Below are 27,206 nucleotides of genomic sequence, written 5' to 3'. Positions count from 1 at the left end.
TGGAATAATAAAATGTACAACATAAGAGAACCTTCTGAGGTGGAGAGTAATAAATCGGATAAAAATGAAGCAGTAGGTACACTGGAGAGACGGAGCTCAAAGGGTATGATGAATTACTCAGTTTGGTTAAGGTGAGGGTTCCCCAGGGAAGGGAAGGTGGGGTAACTTTCGGAAGGAGCGGCACACGCAGTGCAACTAATAGATTTGGTAAACACAGGGTGGGGAGAATGAGAGAGAAAACAAAAAACTATATTAGTCCTCATCTATGGTAACAGCCATACAAAGATATGGACAGAGGTAATCTGAATATAACCAAGGAAATAAATAAAATACACAGCTTAAAAGTCTTAACATGGAACATAAATGGTCTTAGGATAGCTAGGAGGAGAATTCTAGAATTCTTGAAACTCTCTAATAATGTCTTTATACTGTTGCAGCAAACTTGTTTCCTCCAAGAGGAATGGGGTAAAGAGGCAAAGATGGATTAAACAATGTGCCTGCACTGACCAAAAGTGCAATGTGAAGGGCTGGCTATTATATTTTAAAAAATCTGCCCAACGTTGTTTGGAAACTTTTACTATGGATCCCAGGGTAAGGTGGCTCATTTGTAACATTAAAATATTTGGTATAGGTTACTCACTAGTAGCTTATTATGGTACACACATAGATGATCCAACCCCTATTAGAGAACTTTACAATCACTTACCTGAAAGCGGAAATTATCTAATAATTGGTGGGGATTTTAATGATTTGTTGGATCCTGCTTCAGATAAATCCACTGCCACCCTAAAGGTGAATTCACAAAGGATGAGAGAGTTCCTCCATCATGTAATAAAGAATCTAGGATTAATAGATGCTTGGCGACAGGGGGCAGGCCTGACTAAGGACTACACCTACTACAACTAGAAATATGGCCATGCCTCCAGAATAGATTTGTTCTTGACTGATTTATTACACCAACCAGAGCACCTTTCAGACCACTCCGCAGTAAAATTTGAACTTTCTCAATAGTAGTACCCCACTGGTACTAGGGCTGGATGTACTCCAAGAGGAGCTCTTATTTCTAGGACCTACTTTATAAATCTGTCCATTCCACCAACAGCCCTGCTTTTCTCACAATCTGTGTGCTGCCCTTTCAACCTCTTACTCTTATCCAGTTTGATAACTTTTTGACTCCGAGCAAATCCACAGGTTTGTCTCTGTCTGTCTTCATCAAAGAACTTGAAGATGATTGCCTGTCTCTATAAGATCACCCGGTGCGTTCAGACATTTTGCTTAACTGACTCAGCTTCACTTTTGTTTTATGCTCTTGAACCCTTCTCTCAATCCTACAGATAGCAACACTCACACATCATCCCCGCTCTCCACACCAGCATGGTGAAAAGAGTAGCTCTAGAGCAACTCTAAACTCATTTTGGTAGCTTTAATGGAGGCTTCTGCTATGGGAAAAGAATGTTATCTGTTCTTACCTTTATTTTTGACAACATTCTTTGTACAGGCCACTGCAGGATTGCCTGTACCTTTAGCACACTGGATTTACTGCAATCAATCATTAAAGCTTGTTGTTTGAAGGCTTTTTTGAGACAGTCGGGGCTCTGAGTAGTTTTCTTTCTTTCTTCATTTACTGACGACAAACCAGATTCACCCATCTTTCTCTACATCTTGCTATTATTGTTCTTTATTGAGTTCTTCAATGTGAAGTCTGATATCCCTACAGGTTTGGTCTGTTTTGTCATTCACTGTACATGTTTGCACGTATGATACCAATATTATGGTAAAGCTGAACCAAAACGGACCCTACTTGTCCTCAACAGTTGCTTGCTAATGATCATTAATTGGATGAGGAAATATGCAATTGAAACGTTTCCTATCACAAGAAAGATGGCTTCATTTAACACTCAATCCGCAAGACAATGCCTTTAGGCTTTCTTCCTTGGACAAACCTACTTCTGATCTTGGATTTGTAAAGCTTTTCTCATCCCACAGATTAACTTGGTGATGAATGGAAAGTGCCTTTTTCCACCTAGAAATCCTTCAATGCTTCCTGCATATTCACCCTTTTTTCTACAAGTTGGTCATTGTAAATGTGTGATGTTCAGCCATTACTGCCAGCGTTTCTCAGTATACAGTCTCCTTTACCTTTAAGTTGCTCAGAATGCCACTGGCTTCCTACCCACAGAGCCATGATCAAATCACTTCTATGCTCATGACTTAACTCCTAATACATCGAAGAATTGAGAGCAAATCCATTTGCTTTGTCCACAATTTCCACCAAAACCAGAGCCTGCACTTTCTCTTGAAGACATCTCTATGTTATGCCTTCTTGGGCTCCTCTGCTCCACCTCTTGGTGGTTTATCCCAGAGCTAACTGGGGGCTTGGTCAATATTCGTTATTGGGCTTTCACCTGGAATCCTATTCCTCTCTTTCTTCACCAGAGAGGACAACACTACCAATTCTGGATATCCTTCAAGGCTTGGCCGTTCATTCAGCTCTTCTGTTGGTTAACCCCAAAACTCTTCAGCTCTCAAATTGCTGATGCTGTACGGCCACCACAGTGGCATGTGGGTTGCATGTACAATAAATGAAATTCCAGTATCTGCTAAAAGCCAGGAGAAAATACTACAGTTTCAATGTCCAGCCACTGCCAGAGGCATAAACACCTAGGCCCATATTTACCAAGGTTTTGCGTCACCTTTGTGTTACGCAAGAGGATTCAAGGGCCACATAAAACCTAAATGAGATTTATCAAACCATGCAAAGACCCCTGTGTGGCTTGATATATCCAGAGTAACGTGAGGCAGTGCAGATCGTTGCCTTGTGTTACATTGCAGCAGGCGGACATGCCTTGGGTGAAGTATTCCCTTATATCCACCTATGCATTCTAAAACATTGGTAAATCTGGCAATGCTGGAAGATCAAGGAATGTGTCAGAATTGTACGACTCCCCACCAGAGGTGCAAAGGGGTTTCATCTTTCTAAATGTGCTGCATTCTGTCACACACTTACAAAGATGAAAACGCCTGTTAAGGAACCCCAGTTTGGACTCAGCCATATGCATGTCAATCGTGACCCTGTTCCCCATGGGAACAGTCCAGCCCGAACTGCCAGGTCAAGTCCTCCCGGGACCGGAAACAAGCATCCTGGGACCTGTTTCAAGGTATCACCCTTCATCAGCCAGGCTAGCTTGAATCCAGTGGCATAGAGAGACCGGGACCCACGTCTGGGCATACCAGGTGCACTTAGGACAACAAAAGCAAACAAACACAAATGATGGATGGAATGCGGAACCAATCAAACATTCACCCCCGCTCACAGATGTGGGTTTAATCCATCAATTCTTTTGGTCAGGTCAGGCCGGACTGTTCCCATGGGGAACAGGGTCAAAACTGATTTGCATATGGCTGGGTCCAAACTGGGGTGGCGTGGTGAGCAGATGAATTGATGGATTCAACCCAGATCTGTGACTGGGGGTGAATGTTTGATTGGTTCTGCATTCCGTCCATCATTTGAGTTTGTTTGCTTAGGTTGGCGCTAGGCAGTAGTTTGTGCATCAGTGCAGGCACAGAGCAGAAATGCCATGTATAATGTTAAACACGGCTCATTCCTGCCCTCTCTCTTTCACGCTGAGCATCGCAGAAAGGTGGCTTGCTGTGTTGCATGACAAATTGGTAAATATGGGCCCTAGTTTCCTTGCTTAGGATATCATGCTAATTTTGTAAACATACAATATTTTATTCATTGATCTGAGTGGCTTTTGTCCTAATTCTGTTCCTGGTTTTATTGAGCTGTAAATGCACTTTTTCAGTTTGGCCACTTAACTTTTGAACAAGTTTTTAGCAGTTAAATACCTGTGACCGTTATTGTACCTGATGAGATTACTATCCGTATCTCAACTAAGGTATCCTGGGAAGCACTATACGATCTGCAAATTGTCCAAATAATAGTGTCAATATGTAGATCTGTTTTCAATGTGCACAATTTATCAACCATCATATACGGTTCATAACTTTCCTTGCTGACTATTAAAAAAAATCAGGCTGTTCTTCTTGCTTCCCCTGCACCATTATAACCGTGTTTGGTTTGCCTCTTTTCTGGAATAGCACACACAAACTAATACAGTTGAGTGGGATTCTATGCAGAATAATGCCCTGTGGTTAACATTAATTCAAGCATGTCTGGACATCGCATTTTGGTTTTCTAAGTCGTCCTATGCAAAGAGAGGATGACCAAATGTGGGTCTCCAGCTTCCTGTCTCGTTCCCAGCAAATACAACTAAATATACATTATCCATCTAACACTTTGGCCTTCATTACGACCCTGGCAGTTGGTGGAGAAGTGGCAGTTTTACCGCCAACAGGCTGGCGGTAAAAAATGTGGTATTATGACCATGGCGCTTACCGCCATGGTCATCCGCCACTTCTCCGATCAGACCGCCAGGGCGGAGATGACCGCTGGGCTGGAGACTTGGGTCTCCAGCCGGGCGGCCGTCACAATACCGCTAGCGGTATCATGACCCGGCTCACCGCCAGAGATTTCATGGGGTTGGGAACCACCATGAAATCCATGGCGGTGAGCACTAGCAGTGCCAGGGAATTCCTTCCCTGGCACTGATAGGGGTCTCCCCCACCCCCCACCACCACCCGAGTCCTTCCCCGACACCCCCCACCCCCCTGCCACCCTCCAAAGGTGGCAGGACCCCCTCCCCATCCCCACCCCTGACATTACATTACTGATTCACACCTGACACGCACACAGGCACCACCAGCACACATACCCGCACACACACCTACAAACATGCCAACAGCCACACACACAGTCATACACACACACACCCACATTCAGACACACACGCACACATCCATACAGACGTACATACAGACCGACCCGCACACATTTTCCATACACACAACAACCCCCCGCATGCATACACGCACTCACACACCCACTCTACATACTCGCACGCACACCCCCATTCACACACACAACACCCCCCATCCCCTCCCCTAACGGACGATCAACTTACCTGGTCCGTTGATCCTCCAGGAGGGGACGGGATCAATGGGGCCTGCTCTGCAGCCAGCACCCCGTCAACCAGAACACCGCCACGCCGAATCACAGAACGCGATTCGGTGGGCGGTGTTCTGTTGACGTGGCGGTGGAGCCACCGCCACTTCCCCGCCGACCGCCAGTATGGCTGCTGGCGGCTCTCCGTCCGGAAAAGGATGGAGGGCTGCCAGCAGTCATAATGCGCGGAGCGGAAAACTGCCTGCACTGGCGGTCTTCAGCACAGCGGTCCCTCGGCGGTCTTGTAAATAGACCGCCGAGGTTGTAATGACCCCCTTTGTCTTTTTATTTGTTATATCATTCAAGCACTTGAGACAAGTGTTTGTAATCCTTTGTGCAACTACTTTCTAATGCAACTGTTCCGAAAAACTGGAATTACAATATGGACTTGTAACCAAAGCATCAACCTGTCATTCAGCCATCTTCAGGACTAGTTCCAAAACCAGGTTAAAGCATAGTAAGTGATTTTTTTTTTTAATTCCATCAGCCACAGACACGTTAATTCGGAATGTATTGTGCAGTGAAACAATATGAACTGGAATAAGTCTTATGCTTAAAGGCCTACTCTATTAAAGGCTAGTCTTCTCATTCTGTGTCATCGTGTAGCATAGACCCAAAGGAAGAATATATAGGTAGCTGCTACTCGCTTTGGTGCTCCCTGGCGAGGTTTCTGCCTCCTGTGGTGCCTTCTGCCTACACAAAACATGTCTGTTCCGTTCCCTCAATTTAAGTGTGGCTTAACAGTGCATCTGTCTGCAGATACATTGTAAACAATCCTTTAAAATCTACATAGAGGGGCTGTGGTTCCCCCAGTAGGAATATTGCCCTATCGCCGAATACGTTCAGCTGTTTCATGTACCATTCCACCATCCAGGTGGAAGGACTATTGTATAACTAAAAAGTACGCTCAGCCATTTCATTGGCTGTTGCATCCAATCCTACTACTACTGGATGCATTTTATGAAGAAAACAGTAATTTTTGCTACCTCTCTCCCCAGCTTTGGAACAGTCATTAGGTCCGATTTTAGTGTGATAAACAGTGTGCATGTAGCAAATGTTAACCGCATTTGTAAATGCCTGTTTATATGCATTGGCACATTAAAAGCACAGGTTTTGACTTTGCCACTGCTTGTAATAGGAGGATGGAGGGCTCCCCTTCCACCGATCTCTGAATTTGTTGGTATGTGCCTTTAACTTCCTTTTTACCTTCCCCTTCAGTTCGGCTCTTTGTGCTGTTAGAGACAGAGGGTCGTTTCAGGCTTCTGTCCTGGTGTGGATCAGTGCTTTGTATATACCTGTGACACTTTAAGGGGTTCCCCTGATTTCCAGTAACTGTAGCTTCATGTAGAGGGTTTCATTCAGTTTATCACACAACTGGCAGTCGAAGTTCGAGGCCTCAAATGAAAACTAGCATTGGCACAGCCAATACACCTGGCATTGGCCACCAGACTTCTGGCAGTTCTTTTTTGTCAGGGTTTTTGCAAAACTTTGTTTGGGAATTTGCAGGGCCTTCATCAATCTAAAAAACAAATCGTTTGCTAAAAGCAAAACTTTTTTTTGTCTTAAAAAGCACACATTACCAATGGAAGGTAACAGGGAAGGTAACTACTTTGTGTGTGGATGTGCCTCATGTGAAAGCGCAGCATGACGTAACTCCTATTGAAGTCAACTAATGGCTGACGCGGGCTGAGACATTGCCCTTCATGCATGCTGGAGTGGGTGGAAGCAAAATATGAATGACACAACAGATCAATGGATGGGAGGTAAGTATAGCATATATATAATTTTTAGTAAAATCAACAGGTCTTGACTAAAGCCAACTCTAAGAAGGCAAAAATCTTAGCAGCTTGATGGTAAATAAGAACCCCTTGTGGTTGCTAAAGTAGGCCTGAAAATGACACAGCCAGCTCTGTAGAGGAGGGAGTCAATGGCTTTGGCTGTAGGAGGTTCTGACAGAGTGGGTCAACCCATCCTTTATAGAGCCAGAGCGAGCAGAATGTTTCTACTTTTCAAATGCACCGAATGCCATGACTTTGGAAGCACTACATGTGTAAGCCACGTTACTAATGAAGTCGCTTGGTGTTTGAGCGACACTTGTGTGGGCCACATCAACACACTTACCATCTATTATAAAAATATCCAGTTGTTCATTCTTGCAGGACTGGTCTATTCTTATTTGTTTTGCACTCATATGGTTTAACTCCTATTGTATTTTATTTCTTTTTGAAGGAAATAATGTTTCTATAAGTATAAATGTGGACCCAAGGCATCCTACCATGTTTCCTGAGTGCTACTTTCTAGGAGCTGACCACGGTACGCACTTTTTAGATACTTTTAATTTTGCTTATTTTTCGTTGAATATTCATACGGCACTGTTTCTTCTAGATGTAAATCAATAATGTATCCTTTTTTTCATTAGGTTTGTGACTTTCCACTGTATTCATCTTCAATTTTTTATATGATTTGTTTTTACTGTTGCTCTTTAGATTGTGCATTAACTTCAGAGCTGGTATCCTGGTATCACAAAATAGACGTAGAAATTAATATCCTGTTATTTATTTATTTATTATCTGTTATTTATTTATTTATTTATTGTTAATTTATAAATTAGTGTCCTGGTATCACACAATAACCTCATAAATTAAAAAATAGCTCTAAATAGTGGTACATGTACAACAAGTCAAAGACGCATAGATAGTCGCTATGGTCCTCCGAAATCAAGAATAGAAGACATCAGTGGCTTCACTTTTGCGCCCTTTCATTTTGGGCCTGATGATTTCAGGGTTACTTGATTTTCCATTGTTTACAACTGAGGAGCTCGTTCTGAGAGGTGGAAATACTCCAGGTTACGGGATTTTTATGAATGACACGCAGCAACCTGTGCTTCTGCACCGATTACCACATGTTTTTGTCCATAATTTCACCCGACTCGTGGTGAAATAGTATCACTGTTACCTCATTGCTCAAATGAGGGACAGTCCTGTGCTCGCTGCTCTGTTTTGTAAGCTTTCTAGCAGAAATATTATGGACAGTACACACTGTATTGTAGTAACCATAAAACATCTGTACTAGTAAAGGCACAGCTCGCACATACCTATGTATTACAAAGAGTCCCCTAATAGAACCATTCTGTTATACAAGTCCTAATATTAGAAGAGATACAGCTTTGAATATATTCTAGTTGACATGTCTCATCCTGCCATGTCATGTCTAGAATCTAGATAAATTAGATCTCACACACCTGACTACTAGAGAGTAAGATCTGCTCATGTTACCTATTTGCACTGCACACTTCAAACACACACTCGAGTGCACATGAAATTTAACATACAGTTTACTAGTCGAGTGGAACATTCAAATGTAGTTTTGCTCCAATAACCTACCACGTCAGCAGTAAAAACTCTAGGCCCTTTGCCAGTCAGTAAATATACCATGGGCTGAAATTTCTATCTCCCTTTTTCAACTGCAAAAGTCTGCATCTGATAGTTTCCTCTTCAGATGCTACAAAATCATTCTCATCATGCGCATGCTCACCTTATTTAAATAAAACAGGTTTTATCGAGTGCTCGATGTCTCCTTTCACGTATTATAATTGTGGATCAGAAGTATCTGGAGTTTTTCTGTGGTTTAGAGAAGTCAGCAGGCGATATACCTCACAGTGTGGCAAGCCTTATGCACTCAACATTAACCAGTTGTGTCATCTACGTTAGTTGTGATCTGTGCATCACTGCAGCCATATTGCTACCTTGTCATGTCACGTTTCTTCCATGATTGTTCATATAGCACTTGGTATACCTTTTCTGTTCTCTAATTTCGGACCCTGAAGCACCCTGTGAGAATAGAGCATTGGCCTAGCACCACCTTTTCACCTCAAGTATTTTCCCGCCACTTGACTACAAGCTTTAACTTTTTCCCACCCCTTTCTGTTTATATGTTGCTGTTAGCTATACAGACCTGGAGCATCATCCCTGCAGAAAATACCTTAGCATACTCTATTTGCTGACCGTGCATTTACTCTATTATCAATATTTGAATAATTAATTATGTTACTGGCACAGACTAGTGTATCACTCTTGGCAGGTTGCGAATGTCTTTCTGCTACTTTTTAGGCTTTCAAACGTGACTGGAATAGCTGTAGGTTGGTATCTTTTGGTTTGGTCTGTGTAGCAGTTGATCTACTCTACCTAACTCAAAAGTGAAGGTGCCTATTCGATTGGGGATCCCTTTGTGACCCCATTTTGACACAGTTTGTGAGGTGTCTTTAGGGTGTTTTTGTCTGAAGTGAGCCAAAGGAATTTGACATCCCTCTCAGTCCTTAAAGGTGAACAGTTGGCCATTGACCATCGAGTTGTTTTGGAGGGCATTTAATTTCTAATTATGTGGTTTTTGCACTTTGTTTTGTGTCGGAGTATAAAATGCAATGTTTCTGTTGTATTTGTGAGTGGTAGTATGTGTGATTAGTGTTTTTGTACTGCCACCTTACCGGCTTTGTCTCTGTGTTGTTCATGCTGGGGAGGTGTCAAGCTCTAACATGTTCTGCTGTCACTGCACATAATGAGTTTGCATGAGGATTGGGTGAACACTTGGGGAACACCAGTGTGCTACCTACATGGGGGTAGTACACATTTAACCAGCATACACTTAGCATCCTATGTTTAATAATCAGAAATCTGCATTGCTGAAGGATGTCAGTCATAAACTGACATGCTGTCATCTCACTTCAACAGTTTACCAACATCATTCCTTCTGTTTCCACACCTCTTCTAAACGTTCCAGAGTTCTCTTGGTTTTTCACTGATTAAATTACTCCGATTTTGACAACGACTAGGTCAAATGTTCCCTTTAGAAATGTTAAGGTTTGAAACCTGTTGCAGATGCCACTAGAAGATGTGCTTGTCAGACCCACATGACATCTGCTTCGGTGCATGACGTTCCAGCTTTCACTCCCGTGCTCAATGCACTCAAAGCCCACTGATAAGTGGGAGATAAGCTGTTTTTGACCATGGCCTGCAAGGATTCGCCAAAACAACTCCGGTCACTTGCAGGGAAGTCTCCTGGCAGGGAACAATCTGCCAAAAGATCTTCCCACAAAAAGTGCCATAGGGAAAATTAATTGACCTTAGGTAGCCTAGCTGCTGTTTTGACAGCATACCATCTCTCGTCATGGCTATATCTCTTCTGGGAGTAACGTCGCCAGGATTTCCAAAAGATTTTGAAATAGTTTTTTTTCTCCCTCAAAAGCCAATCGAGCAACCTGTCACCTCTTTGCATGCATGTTTTTTTTGTCATATCCTCCTGCCCATCCCCAAATCCCCCGGATTTTTCTGCCAGGCAAATTGTGCGGTAAAAAAGCTAGTTTTGCCTGTCACAAAAATACTTCTCCGTCCTTAATTTGTCACTGCTGGAGGCTCTGCCAAGTCACAGCCTGTGACCCCCCTGCACAACAGAAGGGCGTCTGATGCCAAAGAGTGCAGATTTAAATTTGAAAAAACTGCTCTCTGGCAGCGGACAACCTCCATTCCAAAGGTGCAAGGGGCAGCAGAGGATGAATGGGGCCGGGATAGGGTCGGAAGCACAGGTGACTCCTCAAAAATGGGGAAGAGGTTTCAGCTACATGAGTCAAGGGGGAGATGGGAGGCACTTGAGAGGAGTGAAGGGGCGGTAGGGAGGATTGTGGCTGCATGAGAAAAACGGCTTTGGGAAAAGTGTGGCGAAAGAGTAGTAAGCAGGGAGCTGGGTGCAGTCTGCTTGCTCAGGAGGAGGGCCCTGTGCATTTGTAAGATGTTACTAGGCAGGCAACAGGGGTACATAACACATCTGCTGCATTCTGGCCTGTTACTCACCCTCCTTTTATTGGCTCAGCAGCAGTGCAGAGCCAATAAAAGGATTATCAGACCCATTTTTAGGGTCGAGCCTGCGTCGCATGCGCTGGCGCATGCGTTTCGCTAAGCGAGACACTTTAGTAATTAAAAAGGGCTCGGAGCCCTGCCCACATCACGTTAGTGCCTGTCATTGGCTTGTGGGCTTGCCTGTTAGAATCTGCTTGATTTCATTAGTGGAAGGCATGCACATGTCATGCCTTTTCCGGTGGATAGCCCTCCTCGAGCGCATCGACCAAGTACAGGAAACATGCAAGGCTCGCTGTTTTCTGTCCGGCTCGTGGACTACTTTTTCTCTATTTTCCCAGCGCGATCTCGCTTGGTAGAAGTCAAGCGCTTTACACAGTTAATTGCACTTTTTCGGGTTACGTACATAAATGCACTTTTGCCGATAGTCAGGTTAGGAGTTTACAATGCTATCAGCTCTAACCCGAGCAAACACGAGACCCATTGCATTGCACATGCTTGTTTAAATTACATTTTTGTGGCACTTTGTATAAAAAAAAATATATATATATATATATATATATATATATATATATAAATTATTTTTTTAGAAAAGTAACTTGCAGTTTTTTTGCTAATCACAAAATCGCGTTATCTTTGGGGATGTCTCTTTTATCCTGGCAAACCCCAAGCCCTTGAAGGGTGACATGGCACAGCTGTCCCTTTCTTGAAAATGGTGTTTGACAGTAATTGGCGTAACCATTATTTCCCAAAACGCCCATTTCTTGAGACAATCAGACTATTTGCACTAAATAATCTTATTAGGGCCGGCATGCCCCCTTTTAAGGTATACCTGTAGACAACTTTAGCTGTTGCCAGAGCTCATGTAGACCTAAACGTTACGCAGTGAGTGGAATTTGAATAAACCCATTCCGCCGTTGTTTGAAGAAAATGTCATTCATGTTTTATATCAGGCCAGAAGATCTTAAAGTGCTCATAGATAAAAACCTATATGTCAGTGTGTTTTGCCTGTCTCACTGGGATCCTGCTAGCCAGGACCCCAGTGCTCATAGTTTGTGGCCTAATGGTCATGCCTGTGTAGTGCCTAACTGTGTCACTGAGGCTCTGCTAATCAGAATCTCAGTGCTTATGCTCTCTCTGCTTTTAAATTTGTCACTGTAGGCCAGTGACTACAGTTACCAATTCAATTGTCACACTGGACCCCCCTTATAAGTCCCTAGTATATGGTACCTAGGTACCCAGGGCCTTGGTGTTCCAGGAGATCCATATGGGCTGTAGCATTTCTTTTGCCACCCATAGGGAGCTCAGACAAACCCTTACACAGGACTGCCATCGCAGCCTGCTTGAAATAGTGCACACACTATTTCACAGCCATTTTCACTGCACTCGAGTAACTTATAAGTCACCTCTATGTCTAACCTTCACTTGCTGAAGGTTAGGTGCAAAGTTACTAAGTGTGAGGGCACCCTTGCACTAACAAAGGTGCCCCCACATAGTTCAGGGCCATTTCCCCGGATTTTGTGAGTGTGGGGATGCCATTACACGCGTGCACTACATATAGGTCAATATCTATATGAAGCTTCACAATGGTAACTCCGAATATGGCCATGTAACACATGTCTAAGATCATGAAATTGTCCCCCCATTCCGAATCTGGTATTGGGGAGCCAATTCCATGCATCCTGGGGGCTCCACCATGGACCCCCAGTACTGCCAAACCAGCTCCTGGATGCTTGCACTGCAGCAACAGCTGCTGCCACCTCACAGACAGGGTTCTGCTCTACTGGGGTCTGGGCAACCCAGTCCCAGGAAAGTGGAACAAAGCATTTCCTCTGAGAGCAGGTTGTTACACCCTAACCCTTTGGAAATAGGTGTTGCAGGCTGAGGAGGGGTAGCCTCCCCCAGCCCATGGGAATGCTTTGAAGGGCACAGATGGCGCCCTCCTTGCATAAACCAGTCTACACTGGTTCAGAGACCCTGAATGCCCTGCTCTGGTGGGAAACTGGACAAAGGAAAGGGGAGTGGCCACTCCCCTGTCCATCACCACCCCAGGGGTGGTGCCCAGAGCTACTCCAGTGTGTCCCAGACTTCAGCCATCTTGCTTTGCAATGTGGGGGGGTACTCTGGAGGGCTCTGAGTGGCCAGTGCCAGCAGGTGATGTCAGTCCCCCTCGAAGGGCTATTTAGGGTCTCTCCTGTGGGTTCTCTTCAGATTCTGCTTGCAAGTTTCCTTCAGGAATCCTCCGCAATAACTTCAGACTCTTCTGACCTCAGATCAACAGCAGCCTGCTCCAAGAAATGCTGTAATTGCCACAAAGTGTCTACTAGAGACACTTTTCTTCAGCAACCTCAGCTCCAAGTCAGCAACTGCAACAGTTTCCACAGTGTGCACGCTCTGGGGACTCCCTGTCTTCATCCTTCACCAGAAGAACTGAAGAAATCTCCAGTGGAGTGACGGAATCACTCCCCTGCTCCAAGCAGGCACCTTCCAAGACGATAACCGGTACCCTGGGACTCATCTCACGACGACGAGCGTGCTTCTAAGGACACAGAGGGTGTACATCATCGACATAGACTGTCCTGAGGTCCTGCTGATGCAATTTGGAGGAGGTAAGACCTTGCCTCCCCCGAGAACGATGTTAGCCTGTGTACCGTGTCTTCTTCATCCCCTGGGGCCTCTGTGCACTCTTTGCAAAATTCCTTCGTGCACAGCCTAGCCCAGGACCCCAGCACTCCACCCTGCGACGCTCAACTCGCTGAGTTGTTCTCCGGCGGCATGGGACCTTCTTTTGTTGTGCTGCATCAACCACGTTTTGCATCTCCTTTGAACCCGGATCCTGTGGCTTTTGGGGGTGCTGGCTGGCATCCTGAGGGCTCTCTAAAGTGCTGAGAGACCCTCTTCCTCCTCACACAGAGTTGAGGACCCCAGGTCCCTCCTGGGTCCATCCTGTGCCATTTTGACAAAAAATGCACTTTTGTTTTGTCGTAGCCAAGGCTTGTTGATGACTTCCGACACGAAATCTCGTCTGCAACGATCTTCACGCCGTGGGACAGCTTTTGCATTACGCAGGAACCCACTGGTATCTTCCTAGGGTGCATTCCTGCAGTCTTTGACTAACTTGGGGGCTCTTCTTTTGCACCCTCTTCTGGGTTGGCAGGGGCCCCTGTCCTTCCTGGAACTTCTTTCGACTTTTGTACTTGGTCCCCTTCCTTTGCAGGTCTTCAGGTCCAATAATCCAGCAGTTGTTCTTTGCAGACTTGGTTGGCTGCTGCAAAATCCCAAAAACGAGGTGTAGTTCGTCCTAAGGAAACTTGCAGTGCTTTACTCCTGCTTTTCTGGGCTCTGGGGTGGGGTAATTTACTTACCTTTACTGTATTCTTACTCTCCCAGCGATTCTGCACACACTACACTTGTCTAGGGGGGAATTCATGATTCATATTCCACTTTCTTAGTATAAGGTATGTGTTGCCCCTAGACCCATTTTCTCCCATTGCATTCTATAGCATTTCCTATTGTTTGCATTGTTCTATGACTATTTACTTGTCTGGTTTTGGTGTCTAGTGTATGTATTGTGTATAATATTTACCTCCAGAAGGAGTATTGTCTCTAAGATATATTTGGTGCTGTGTCACCCAAATAAATACCTTTATTTTTGGTAACACTGAGTATTGTCTTTACTTGTGTATAAGTACTATGTAACTATAAGTGGTATTGCATGAGCTTTGCTTGTCTCCTAGTTCAGCCTATGCTGCTCTGCTATAGGTACCTCTATCAGCCTAAGATGCTAGAACACTACTACTTCACTAATAAGGGATAGCTGGACCTGGTATAAAGTGTAAGTACCCAAGGTACCCACTACAAACCAAGGCAGCCTCCTACAGCATTTCAGTCTCCTTTTTCCATTGAGTATTTTGCTTGTTCAGAATACCTTAGTAAAGAGTGGTTCTAATTTCAGAGCACCGACTATGACAGGAAGAATCCATGTACTGCAATAGAGGCACATTTGTGCTAAACTGTTTTCCCCAATATTGATGTTTCACAAATGCAGATTTTTTATATTTGGGCCATTTTCTAGGCCAGACTGATGCTGGTGTACTCCCTAGTCCGACACGGGCTGCCATTTTGTTTGGCCCTTAGGTTTCTGGGTCAGTGTCCACCCATATAAGATGGCCTGCTGCGTGACTGCACAGAGAGTGTGCCAAAGGCAATCCTGTCTGCACCCCTTCGAGCACTGACCGCGCCAGCCATGCTGTCGGTTGGACACAAGAGGAAGAATCTTCTAGAATGCCACAGAAGGTAAATATAATCAAATATTCAAATGATTGCCTAGCACAAATAGAAAGAGACTACCTAGGGGGCAGCCATGTGGTGACTGAGGAGAGCCGAAACAACAAAGTCTGGGAAGGAGAGCTGTTCACTACATAATCAGGAGTCAAAGCACTTATTACAATGCAGGCCTATCCATGCACATTCTCTAGTGAAATATGCCGCTGAAATTAACCTTCTTCTGCAGACAGAAAACTTTGATGGTTTATTCATTAACCTGGGTGACTCGAGAGTTCTACTTTCTTTTCTACAACATGCCCTGATGGGTATAAGGCCATTCACAGTCTTTGCATTGGTGGTACAGGCCGTGAAGTAGCCATGATTTTTAAAGACTGCTGGGATTTTAGGTCATTACAGATGGACACTTCTGAAGACACTGATTGGGTCAGCTGTTAACCCCTTTTCAAGGATTTTCTGTTATGGTCCCCATTTAACTTTTGTGCAGCCATTTGCAGATTTCATTTTTTCTCTAGCCCTATCGCACTCGACATTGTTCATGCTTGTTGATTTTTGTTTCTGGGTGGAGAGAGAGGATGTCTCGACCACTGCGGACCTATTGGGATCATTAGAAGCCTTAGGCAAGCAGCAGGTTGTTTCAAGGCCGACGCATCTGCTCTGACATACATTGGATCTTATTTTTTTGAACGAGAAGGACTTATCGCCTCAATAGGAATGCAGCCCCTAAGTTGGATGGATCGTGCCCTTATCTCCTTTCAAACTAGAAAGGTAGAGGGGGTGCTTTCTGGGCTTAAAACGAGCAGACAAGGTCCTGGGAGAGCCTGGTACAAAGTCTCCTACCAGACATGCATTAAAGCTTTTGAAACTCGTGCAAATGATGATGCTAACCTTCCAGTCGATGATAACTATTGTCAATATATTGACTGGCTCACCTGTGCCCTGGATACGTTATTGCTCATCGAAGCAGAGCGTTCTTCAGAAGACCATCTGCACCCTGGTATGCGGAATTGCTAAGGCAAGCTAAACAGCACTATTTAAAAAAAACTGTACAGAAAACTATAAACCTACACTGGTTTCCCGTAACTGAGAGAATAATGTCCAAGTCTCTTTTAGGGCAGTTCACAAGATGAGTCCTCCTTTCCTGCAAAGAAAATGTAAACGCTATCTGCCGTCAAGAATTCTGCACTCCTCAAACGCTGATCTCTTTTGTGTTCCTAAGTTTAATAAAGTTAGGAGGGGGTGGCTTTTTCGGTTAGGGCTGCACACTTGTAGATAGAACATGTTGCCGCTCTAATTTAGAGCATATGGGGACCCAGATGTCCTTTAGGAAAGCGCTGAAGACCTTTCTCTTTTCTGTTTAGTGGTCTGTTGCCCGAGTTCCATGTGGCTAGAAATGTTGGTGGGCTTCCGCCAGAATGCCTTTGAGGTCTCAGTTGTGCTTTATAAATGTTATTTAATTTCATGCGTTTAGCACGTAACCCTTTCCACACACCTCCTGAAGGTGCACCTAAATATGATTTTGCAAGCAAAATGTATTTTTGACCCGAAATGTCAATCATGACACTGAAACTGCTCAAACTGTTATATATATATATATATATATATATATATATATATGTATGTTCGATGGCATGTGTAGCTGCAGATACACATGCTGTGCACATCCCGCCATCTGGTGTTGGGCTCGGAGTGTTACAAGTTGTTTTTCTTCGAAGAAGTCTTTTCGAGTCACGAGATCGAGGGACTCCTCCCATTTCGGCTCCATTGCGCATGGGTGTCGACTCCATCTTAGATTGTTTTTTTTCCGCCATCAGGTTCGGACGTGTTCCTTTTCGCTCCGTGTTTCGGGTCGGAAAGTTAGTTAGAATCTCGGAAAAATCGTCGGTATTCTTTGCGTTCGGTATCGGGTTAGTTATAACAGATCGACACTGATTTTTGAAGAGCTCCGGTGGCCCTTCGGGGTTTTTTCGATCCCCCCGTCGGGGCCTGGTCGGCCCGGCCACATGTTTCTTCAAGGCTGATGGAACGGACCCCATTCCGCTTCTGCCCAAAATGTCATAACAAGTATCCATATACAGATCAGCATCTGGTCTGTAACTTGTGTCTGTCTCCAGAGCACAAGGAGGATACCTGTGAAGCCTGTCGAGCGTTTCGGTCGAGGAAGACATTAAGAGACCGAAGAGCAAGAAGACTGCAGATGGCGTCGGCGCCGACAGGACAAGGGCGTTTCAAGGAGGAAGAAGAAACCTTCTCCATCCATGAATCGGACTCTGACGAGCTTGATCCCGAAGAAACGCCGAAAACCGTGAGTAAGACGTCGAAACATAAAACTCACGAGAAGACAACAAAAGCCCAGGGGACGCCACCGCCAACAGGCCATGGCTTAACCCGAAAAATAGGTGACTGATCATCGGCACCGAAAAAGGGCATGCATGTGGCGAAGTCATCCGACTCCGGTCGAGATACCGCCACACAGCAATCTCGGGCCCGAGACAGCAGCTCCCAACAGATTCGGCACCGAGACAGTGGCACCGAAATGGTTCGCACCGAGACACCACGACGCCGAAAATAAAGAAGGTTGCTTCGGAGCCCAAAAAGGCGACCGAAAAGATTTCGATTCCGAAACATCCAGCCTCGGAACCGAAAACAGGTTCCTACACAGAGGAACAGGGATTGTCCTCCCAGATGCAAGGACATAAGTTCGGAGAGGAACTTGAATCTGTTGAGCCAGACTACACTCAAAGAAGGCTCCACATTCAAAAAGACACAGGGAAGATAAGCACTCTTCCCCCAATTAAAATGAAAAGAAGACTTGCCTTTCAAGAAAAAGACAAGCAGCCACAGGCAAAGGTGGCAAGACAAACAACTCCACCACCATCTCCACCACCATCAATGCACACATCACCGGTAGCCACTCCACCACTGATGCAATCCCCGACTCATACTGCAATGAGTCAAGATGATCCTGATGCATGGGACCTTTATGATGCTCCTGTATCAGATAACAGCCCAGACTGTTACCCTACGAGGCCGTCGCCACCTGAAGACAGTACATCCTACACGCAGGTGGTCTCAAGGGCAGCTGTGTTTCATAACGTCACCTTGCATTCAGAACCAATTGAGGATGACTTTTTGTTTAATACACTCTCCTCCACTCATAGCCAATACCAAAGCTTACCTATGCTCCCGGGAATGCTAAAACATTCAAAACAAATATTTCAGGATCCTGTTAAAGGCAGAGCCATAACTCCAAGGGTGGAAAAAAAGTACAAGCCACCACCAACAGACCCTGTTTATATTACGCAGCAATTAACACCAGATTCTGTGGTTGTTGGGGCAGCTCGCAAGAGAGCAAACTCTCATACCTCGGGAGATGCACCACCTCCAGACAAGAAGAGTCACAAATTCGATGCTGCGGGTAAAAGAGTTGCAGCACAAGCAGCAAACCAATTGCGTATTGCCAATTCACAAGCACTTTTGGCAAGATACGATAGAGCTCATTGGGACGAAATGCAGCATTTCATAGAACACTTACCCAAAGAGTTCCAGAAAAGGGCACAACAAGTGGTAGAAGAAGGACAAAGTATCTCCAATAATCAGATACGGTCATCAATGAACGCAGCAGATACAGCTGCAAGGACAGTAAATACTGCAATAACGATAAGGAGACACGCATGGTTGCGTACGTCCGGATTCAAGCCGGAAATACAACAAGCCGTGCTGAATATGCCCTTTAATGAACAGCAGTTGTTTGGGCCGGAAGTCGACACTGCTATTGAAAAACTCAAAAAGATACTGATACCGCAAAAGCCATGGGCGCACTCTATTCCCCACAAAGCAGAGGCACATTTCGCAAAACACCATTTAGGGGAGGGTTTCGAGGTCAACCTACAGAGGCCACAACCTCACAAGCAAGGCCCACTTATCAAAGCCAATATCAGCGGGGAAGTTTTCGGGGGCAATATAGAGGGGCACAATTCCCAAAAAAATAGAGGGAAGTTCCAAAGCCCCAAAACCCCTCAAAACAAGCAGTGACTTCCAAGTCACACATCCCCAACACATAACACCTGTGGGGGGGGAGACTAAGCCAATTTTACAAACATTGGGAGGAGATAACAACAGACACTTGGGTACTGGCAATTATCCAGCATGGTTATTGCATAGAATTTCTCAAATTCCCTCCAAACGTACCACCGAAAACACACAATATGTCAAAACAACATATAGATCTTCTAGGACTAGAAGTTCAGGCATTACTACTAAAAGAAGCAATAGAATTAGTACCAGAACACCAGAAAGGAACAGGAGTTTACTCTCTGTACTTTCTCATACCCAAAAAAGACAAGACTCTGAGACCTATATTAGATCTCCGAACATTAAATACCTACATCAAATCAGATCACTTTCACATGGTGACATTACAAGACGTAATCCCACTACTCAAACAACAAGACTACATGACAACACTAGACCTAAAGGATGCATATTTCCATATACCGATACATCCTTCACACAGAAAGTACTTAAGGTTTGTATTCCAAGGGATACATTACCAATTCAAGGTGTTGCCATTCGGAATAACAACTGCGCCAAGAGTTTTTACAAAGTGCCTAGCAGTCGTAGCTGCACATATCAGAAGGCAGCAAATACATGTGTTCCCGTACCTAGACGATTGGTTAATCAAAACCAACACGCTAGAAAGGTGTTCACAACACACAGAGTATGTCATAGAAACCCTCCACAAACTAGGTTTCACAATCAACTACGCAAAGTCACACCTTCTGCCGTGTCAAACACAGCAATACTTAGGGGCGACAATCAACACAGCAAAAGGGATTGCCACTCCAAGTCCACAAAGAATTCAGGCATTTCACAATGTAATACAGGCCATGTATCCAAATCAAAAAATACAAGTCAAAATGGTGATGAAACTCTTAGGCATGATGTCCTCGTGCATAGCCATTGTCCCAAACGCAAGGTTGCACATGCGGCCCTTACAACAGTGCCTAGCATCACAGTGGTCACAGGCACAGGGTCAAATTCTAGATCTGGTATTGGTAGACCGCCAAACGTACACCTCGCTTCAATGGTGGAACAGTATAAATTTAAACCAAGGGCGGCCTTTCCAAGACCCAGTGCCACAATATGTAATAACGACAGATGCCTCCATGATAGGGTGGGGAGCACACCTCAATCAATACAGCATCCAAGGACAATGGGATACTCACCAAAACCAGTTTCACATAAATCACTTAGAACTGTTGGCAGTATTTCTAGCGCTGAAAGCATTTCAACCCATAATAAGCTACAAACACATTCTTGTCAAAACAGACAACATGACAACGATGTATTACCTAAACAAACAGGGAGGCACACACTCAACACAGTTGTGTCTCCTGGCACAGAGAATATGGCATTGGGCGATTCACAACCACATTCGCCTAATAGCACAATTTATTCCAGGAATTCAGAATCAGTTCGCAGACAATCTCTCTCGGGATCACCAACAGATCCACGAATGGGAGATTCACCCCCAAATACTGAATACTTACTTCCAGAGTTGGGGAACACCACAAATAGATCTATTTGCAACAAAGGAAAACGCAAAATGCCAAAACTTCGCATCCAGGTACCCACAAGATCAGTCTCAGGGCAATGCGTTATGGATGAGTTGGTCAGGGATATTTGCTTACGCTTTTCCCCCTCTCCCACTCCTTCCATATCTAGTAAACAAGCTGAGTCAAAACAAACTCAAACTCATACTAATAGCACCAACATGGGCAAGGCAACCTTGGTACACAACACTACTAGACCTCTCAGTAGTGCCTCATGTCAAACTACCAAACATACCAGACCTGTTAACGCAACACAAACAACAGATCAGACACCCAAATCCAGCATCGCTGAATTTAGCAATCTGGTTCCTGAAGTCCTAGAGTTCGGACACTTAGACCTTACACAGGAATGTATGGAGGTCATAAAACAAGCTAGGAAACCTACCACTAGACATTGCTATGCAAATAAGTGGAAAAGATTTGTTTATTACTGCCATAATAATCAAATTCAACCCTTACACGCATCTGCCAAAGACATCGTAGGATACTTACTACATTTGCAAAAATCAAAGGTAGCTTTTTCTTCCATTAAAATACATCTTACAGCAATTTCAGCTTACCTGCAAATTACGCACTCAACTTCTCTATTTAGAATACCAGTAATAAAAGCATTTATGGAAGGTCTAAAGAGAATTATACCACCAAGAACACCACCAGTTCCTTCATGGAACCTCAACATTGTCTTAACACGACTCATGGGTCCACCTTTTGAGCCCATGCACTCTTGTGAAATGCAATACTTAACATGGAAAGTTGCATTTTTAATTGCCATCACATCTTTAAGAAGAGTAAGTGAGATTCAAGCATTTACCATACAAGAACCATTTATTCAGATACACAAGCATAAAGTAGTTCTACGAACAAATCCTAAATTTTTACCAAAAGTCATATCACCGTTCCACTTAAATCAAACAGTAGAATTACCAGTGTTCTTCCCACAGCCAGACTCTGTAGCTGAAAGAGCACTACATACATTAGACATCAAAAGAGCGTTAATGTACTACATTGACAGAACAAAACTAATTCGCAAAACAAAACAATTATTTATTGCTTTCCAAAAACCTCATACAGGCAATCCAATTTCTAAGCAAGGCATTGCTAGATGGATAGTTAAGTGCATTCAAACCTGTTATCTTAAAGCAAAAAGAGAACTGCCTATTACACCGAAGGCACACTCAACTAGCAAGAAAGGTGCTACCATGGCCTTTCTAGGAAATATTCCAATGACAGAAATATGTAAGGTAGCTACATGGTCTACGCCTCATACATTTACCAAACACTACTGTGTAGATGTGCTAACAACACAGCAAGCCACAGTAGGCCAAGCAGTACTACGAACATTGTTTCAAACAACTTCAACTCCTACAGGCTGAACCACCGCTTTTGGGGAGATAACTGCTTACTAGTCTATGCACAGCATGTGTATCTGCAGCTACACATGCCATTGAACGGAAAATGTCACTTACCCAGTGTACATCTGTTCGTGGCATTAGTCGCTGCAGATTCACATGCGCCCACCCGCCTCCCCGGGAGCCTGTAGCCGTTTAGAAGTTGATCTTGAACATCTGTATATTTGTAAATATATATATTACTTTAAACTACATTATGTACATACGTATTCACTCCATTGCATGGGCACTATTACTAGCATATACAACTCCTACCTCACCCTCTGCGGGGAAAACAATCTAAGATGGAGTCGACGCCCATGCGCAATGGAGCCGAAATGGGAGGAGTCCCTCGATCTCGTGACTCGAAAAGACTTCTTCGAAGAAAAACAACTTGTAACACTCCGAGCCCAACACCAGATGGCGGGATGTGCACAGCATGTGAATCTGCAGCGACTAATGCCACGAACAGATGTACACTGGGTAAGTGACATTTTCCATATATATATATCAATCAATCACCATAGTGTGATTTTGCACCATAATTGTGTGAGTTTGCTGCACAAAATGTGATTTCCAAATAAATGTGACACTACAGTGCTCCTTACTGGTGGACAAAGGTTGATTGTGCACACAAAATGTGACTTGGCACCTTATTGTGATTTGTGCTTGTAACAGTTTTCCACACAAGGTGGTTTTGTACGTCGGTCTGTTGCCAATTAAATATGGTGTCATACTAATGCATGGCTTTTACTCCTAATGTGACATCTTACTACTGCATTTTGGCTGTCCTGAGTTACCTGCCCCTAAATGACGTACTATCCTCCTCCTTACTTTTGCACAAAGGGTGATTTTTTACCTAGCTCTGTCTTTGCACTTAAAGAAGTTTTTTTGCACCTAAAGGGCCTCCCAGGTTCCTGTCTGTTATGCACGTAAAAATTATATTGCGCCTAATGGTGATCTTGTCCTTACCTATGATTTTACCCCTAAAAGTGGTTTTGCCCCCCCAGAAAGAGGCAGATTGCACAGAGACACTGCACAAATTGGGCCCAATTAACAAAGGGGCTTATGTATAGTAAAGTTACGAGTGCGGAGCTTCCGCACTTGTGGCATAATCTCTGCACTGGGGGGGGGGGAATTTCTGTACAGTGCACTGCAGAAAGTGTGCCGCACAGAGATTTTCCCCCAGGTTTGAAGATTCTGCCACAAGGGTGGAGACTCTTCCACGAGTGGGATGACTCCACACACGTAACTTTACTACATGTGACTCGGGCCCTTAGACTTCAGGTCTCAACTAGTCTGTTTACCTTTGTGAATTGGATTCATAGCTTTTGTTAATGCCAGGTTTGTACGTATTAACACAGGGTCAGGCCTCTTGCCTTTGTCATTGTCTGTTTCCTCTTGATTTAGACAGGAATGTTCCAAACTGGCTTCATGTCTTTCCTTACTTGAGATTTTTAGGAATCAATAGGAATAGAAATTCCAGCCAGAACGAGCTGAAAATCTTGCTTCAAACACGAGTTTTAATTAACTTTGGAACCTGATGTACAGTTATCTTCCTTCTGGCATGGTTCTACTCAGAATCAAACTGAAATCGTGAGTATGCACTTCAGAAGCCAAAAGTAATATCCTAAAGCGATGAAACGGAGTTCCTGCTAATGTCCCCTTTTCGCAACAATATGCAAACTTGGTTTGATGCACTATACGGTGAACCATCTTTTGTTGAAAACAAAAATCATTCTGAACAAAATCCTGACCTTTTACACATGCATTAAGGCTAGCAAGAGGTGCTTTCTGCCAAGTAAGATTACTTTAGGAAATCAAGTCCCTTGTCTCAGTTGAAGACTTCAAAACAACGGTGCAATCGCTAGCCCTTTCTGAGCTTGACTAAAGCAACTCTCTAACTGGAGTATCTAAAATCCATTTGGCCTCTTTTGCAGCATTGAACTCATGGCTCGGTTATTACCCGTCTCCAAAAGGTCTGATCGCCCTTATTCTGATCTCGCCAACGTGCCTCAAAATAGAGCCTAGAAGTTTATTGAAGCTGGCCTGTATACTAAACAAGTCTTTCCATGCAGAGGAAGAAAATTTACTGGCACACAAACTAGTCATCTCTGGGGGCTCCTTTTCACTTTGAAGCGCTGACTCTCTGGCTGTAAACGTTATCCTTACCACAAGCAGAAACACTGAAACTTTCTCTGGGAGTTCTTCCAAATTCTTGAACGACATCCCTTTGGCTTTAAGAAGTGTAACCCCCACTTTGTCATTTTCAAGAAAGAACTTAGGGTCTGACTATTCCAGTGCCACTGTAATCTCTGATCCGGCACCTCTGCAAAAGCAATATAATGTTTGGGAACGAGCCTAGAAAAATTCGAAGCTTCTAAGTTAGACTTGTGTCGGGACTGTGCAGTTTAATGTAAGTTGTAGTCTTACATCTGAAGAACACATTCTCCACGAGTCTCTCCTATTAGTACAACGCCCTCGCTGCTTGTGGAGAATTCTCCACACCAGCTACATTTACCAGCATTCTGGGTCTTTTATATTTTTCCATATTTTGCCCTCTTTATGTTAGTTGGTGCTATATAAAACTGCACGTAAATGTGGAATCTGTACTTCAGTTAAGATCTGCGTTGCTAAGTGGTCACCCCCTCTGTGGTCTTTCCAAGCCATCACTTTAAGGTCGATGAAGGACATCATGTTCATAAAACACAATGTAATGGAAGCAGAGCTCTCTGCATCACCTAGCAACCTAGCAAAAATCAGCTTTGAATATTCGTAAACCCATTGTTCAGTTTGGCCAAACTGTATTTAAATTATATTTTCTTCTGCTACGAGTGACAATGGAATACATTTTCCGTTTTTTATTTAACAATAGCTCTGCTTACATCGGCTGATACACTTCAGCTCTAGCATTACCATAGCAGAACGGCATGACATACTTATGGGGTCATTTTTTTTCTACAATGCTCGGCTCCACTCTGGCCAAATAAAAGCCTTTAGCAAAGTTTTGTACCCACGTGAATACTGATCAATACATTTCTAATTCAAGTTGCTCCTGATCATATGTCACGTAGTTGAAATCAAGAGAAATACGGATAGATTTATAAATGAGCTGCCATTATTTTTCTCCACTCGAGTTACCTAGTCATTACAAAAAGTTGATCATTCTGGAATTGCTTGTTGAATTTACACAATATAACTTCTGAACTGGCCGTATATATTTAATGGAATAAATCTGTTGTTGCGTTCTGTTGTTTACATTTTCGTGAAAAGGTCACACGCTGTTGTCAAACGTGTTAGTGCACCCGTGAGCGTGAAAAGCTTGCTCGGCCACTCGGTGCATTCAGCTACCCACAGTGGGAAGGGCAGTGATCCCTGATACTTAATACTAGTCAAGGGACCAACGGAAGCCGGGCATTCGTTTTTCATAGATTCTTTCTGCTTCTTCGTAAAAATAAATCTTAGTCTTGCTTTGTATGTTAAATATAATTGAAGACCATTTTTCTTTGCCAGAGTGAGGGTCAGTGCAAGGCTGATTGAATGTGTTAAGCTAGTCTTGATAAAGCCAGATATTCATTGAAGGTCTAGTACGTGGGACTCCATAGCTTTTCCTTCCCTTGCATTTTCCACCTGGGGAATCTCCTGCCTGTACATTTTGAAGAATTTATTTTACTTCATTAGCACTGTTTGGATTTATATTTCCTAACTGTACAGCTTCATATATTGCTTTATCATCAAACTATAACTGTATGCAAATAATTTTGTTTCCCTATGGTAAGCTACATATTCCCATTCAGGATGGAAGAAACTGAACATTTCACCCGTGAAGTTGTAAAATGTTATGCTTCACAAAAAAAACCCGTATACTAACTTCAGCCAGCAACTATTCCCTGCAGCCGACTGTCCAGCCCGAGGTAGACTGTACTCCAGGCTGCAAGGAAGTGTTTTCTCTCCTGTCATTTAGAGATGACATTAGCCATGAGCGGCATGGTGTGCAAAATAACAATAGACTGGGATAGGCTCGAGTAATTACCAGTAGCTAAGATGAATTCAAACATTCCCACCATCACATTTTTATGCCTCAGAAAAAGAAAATAGCAGCCTAGGACTTCTAGCAACTGGGAATGGGACATATGTGGCCATGAAAGATGTAATTGGCCCAGGAGCAGCTGGAACATTACTGTTTTCACGTGGAAGCCCTTTCTCCCTCCTTTTAATGGGTGTTTTTAGTTTCTCTGGGCCTGATTTAGATCTTCACGGTATTACCACCAAATCGCCGGCGAGGCAGACCTGAAAACACCATCAGGTCGATGGTGTTCCACCCCTGTATTTAGATGTATTGCGGCCGAGCCACAGACAGCGATGACGGAATGTTCGTCCTAGCCGTCAGGCTGGCAGGTTCCAGCCGACCCTATTTAGATGTTACAGTCCTGCCAGTGGTGTATTGGCAGCGGATTGCTGATGGAGGGGGGAACACACACACTTAGCCATTTGTGTCCTCCTGCACCCCACAGCACCTACACACTATAATCTATTGCCATTTCAACACTCATCTACACAAATACACTCACACACTACACACATCACAACAACACACAACCTGAATGTTACACACAACCAAACATACACAACCTTGAACCCACATGCAAGAGGCATACATACAACCACAATCACATCACCCACTTCAGCCCCCTCTGCCTCAACCAGCCAATCCAATCGCACATAGACCTAGAGACTCACATACACAACTGGAAGCACAACATCACAGGTACAGGTCACACATGGACAGTCACAGAGTGTGAATGTAATGTCTTTGTGGTGCCAGCATTCATTTTGCAATGAATACTGACGCCAAAATGACAATTGTGTGTGTGTGCGATATGTGTCATGTACAAGTCTGTCCCCATCCATGTCCCATTCAAATGTGCCATGTATATGACTGCAGTGCTCCTGAGCTCATATGTAGTGACCATACAATGAACACAGCCAATGCGAGTTCACTACCTTT

At 44.0% G+C, this 27,206-nt stretch overlaps 1 protein-coding gene across 2 annotated transcripts in view; it reads left to right on the top strand.

The window, feature by feature from the left end:
- Positions 1-27,206, top strand: part of FANCL (FA complementation group L) — a 304,454-nt gene that overhangs the window by 214,672 nt on the left and 62,576 nt on the right. For both annotated transcript variants that reach the window (XM_069234372.1, XM_069234373.1), the window contains exon 9: positions 7,295-7,378. In XM_069234372.1, coding sequence (XP_069090473.1) covers positions 7,295-7,378 — 84 coding nt within the window. The remainder of the gene's footprint in view (positions 1-7,294; positions 7,379-27,206) is intronic.

The sequence above is a fragment of the Pleurodeles waltl genome, chromosome 5 (genome assembly GCF_031143425.1).
Source record: "Pleurodeles waltl isolate 20211129_DDA chromosome 5, aPleWal1.hap1.20221129, whole genome shotgun sequence".
Taxonomy (NCBI): domain Eukaryota; kingdom Metazoa; phylum Chordata; class Amphibia; order Caudata; family Salamandridae; genus Pleurodeles; species Pleurodeles waltl.
The sequence above is the reverse complement of the archived record's forward strand: the minus strand, read 5'-3'. Positions and strand labels throughout refer to the sequence as shown.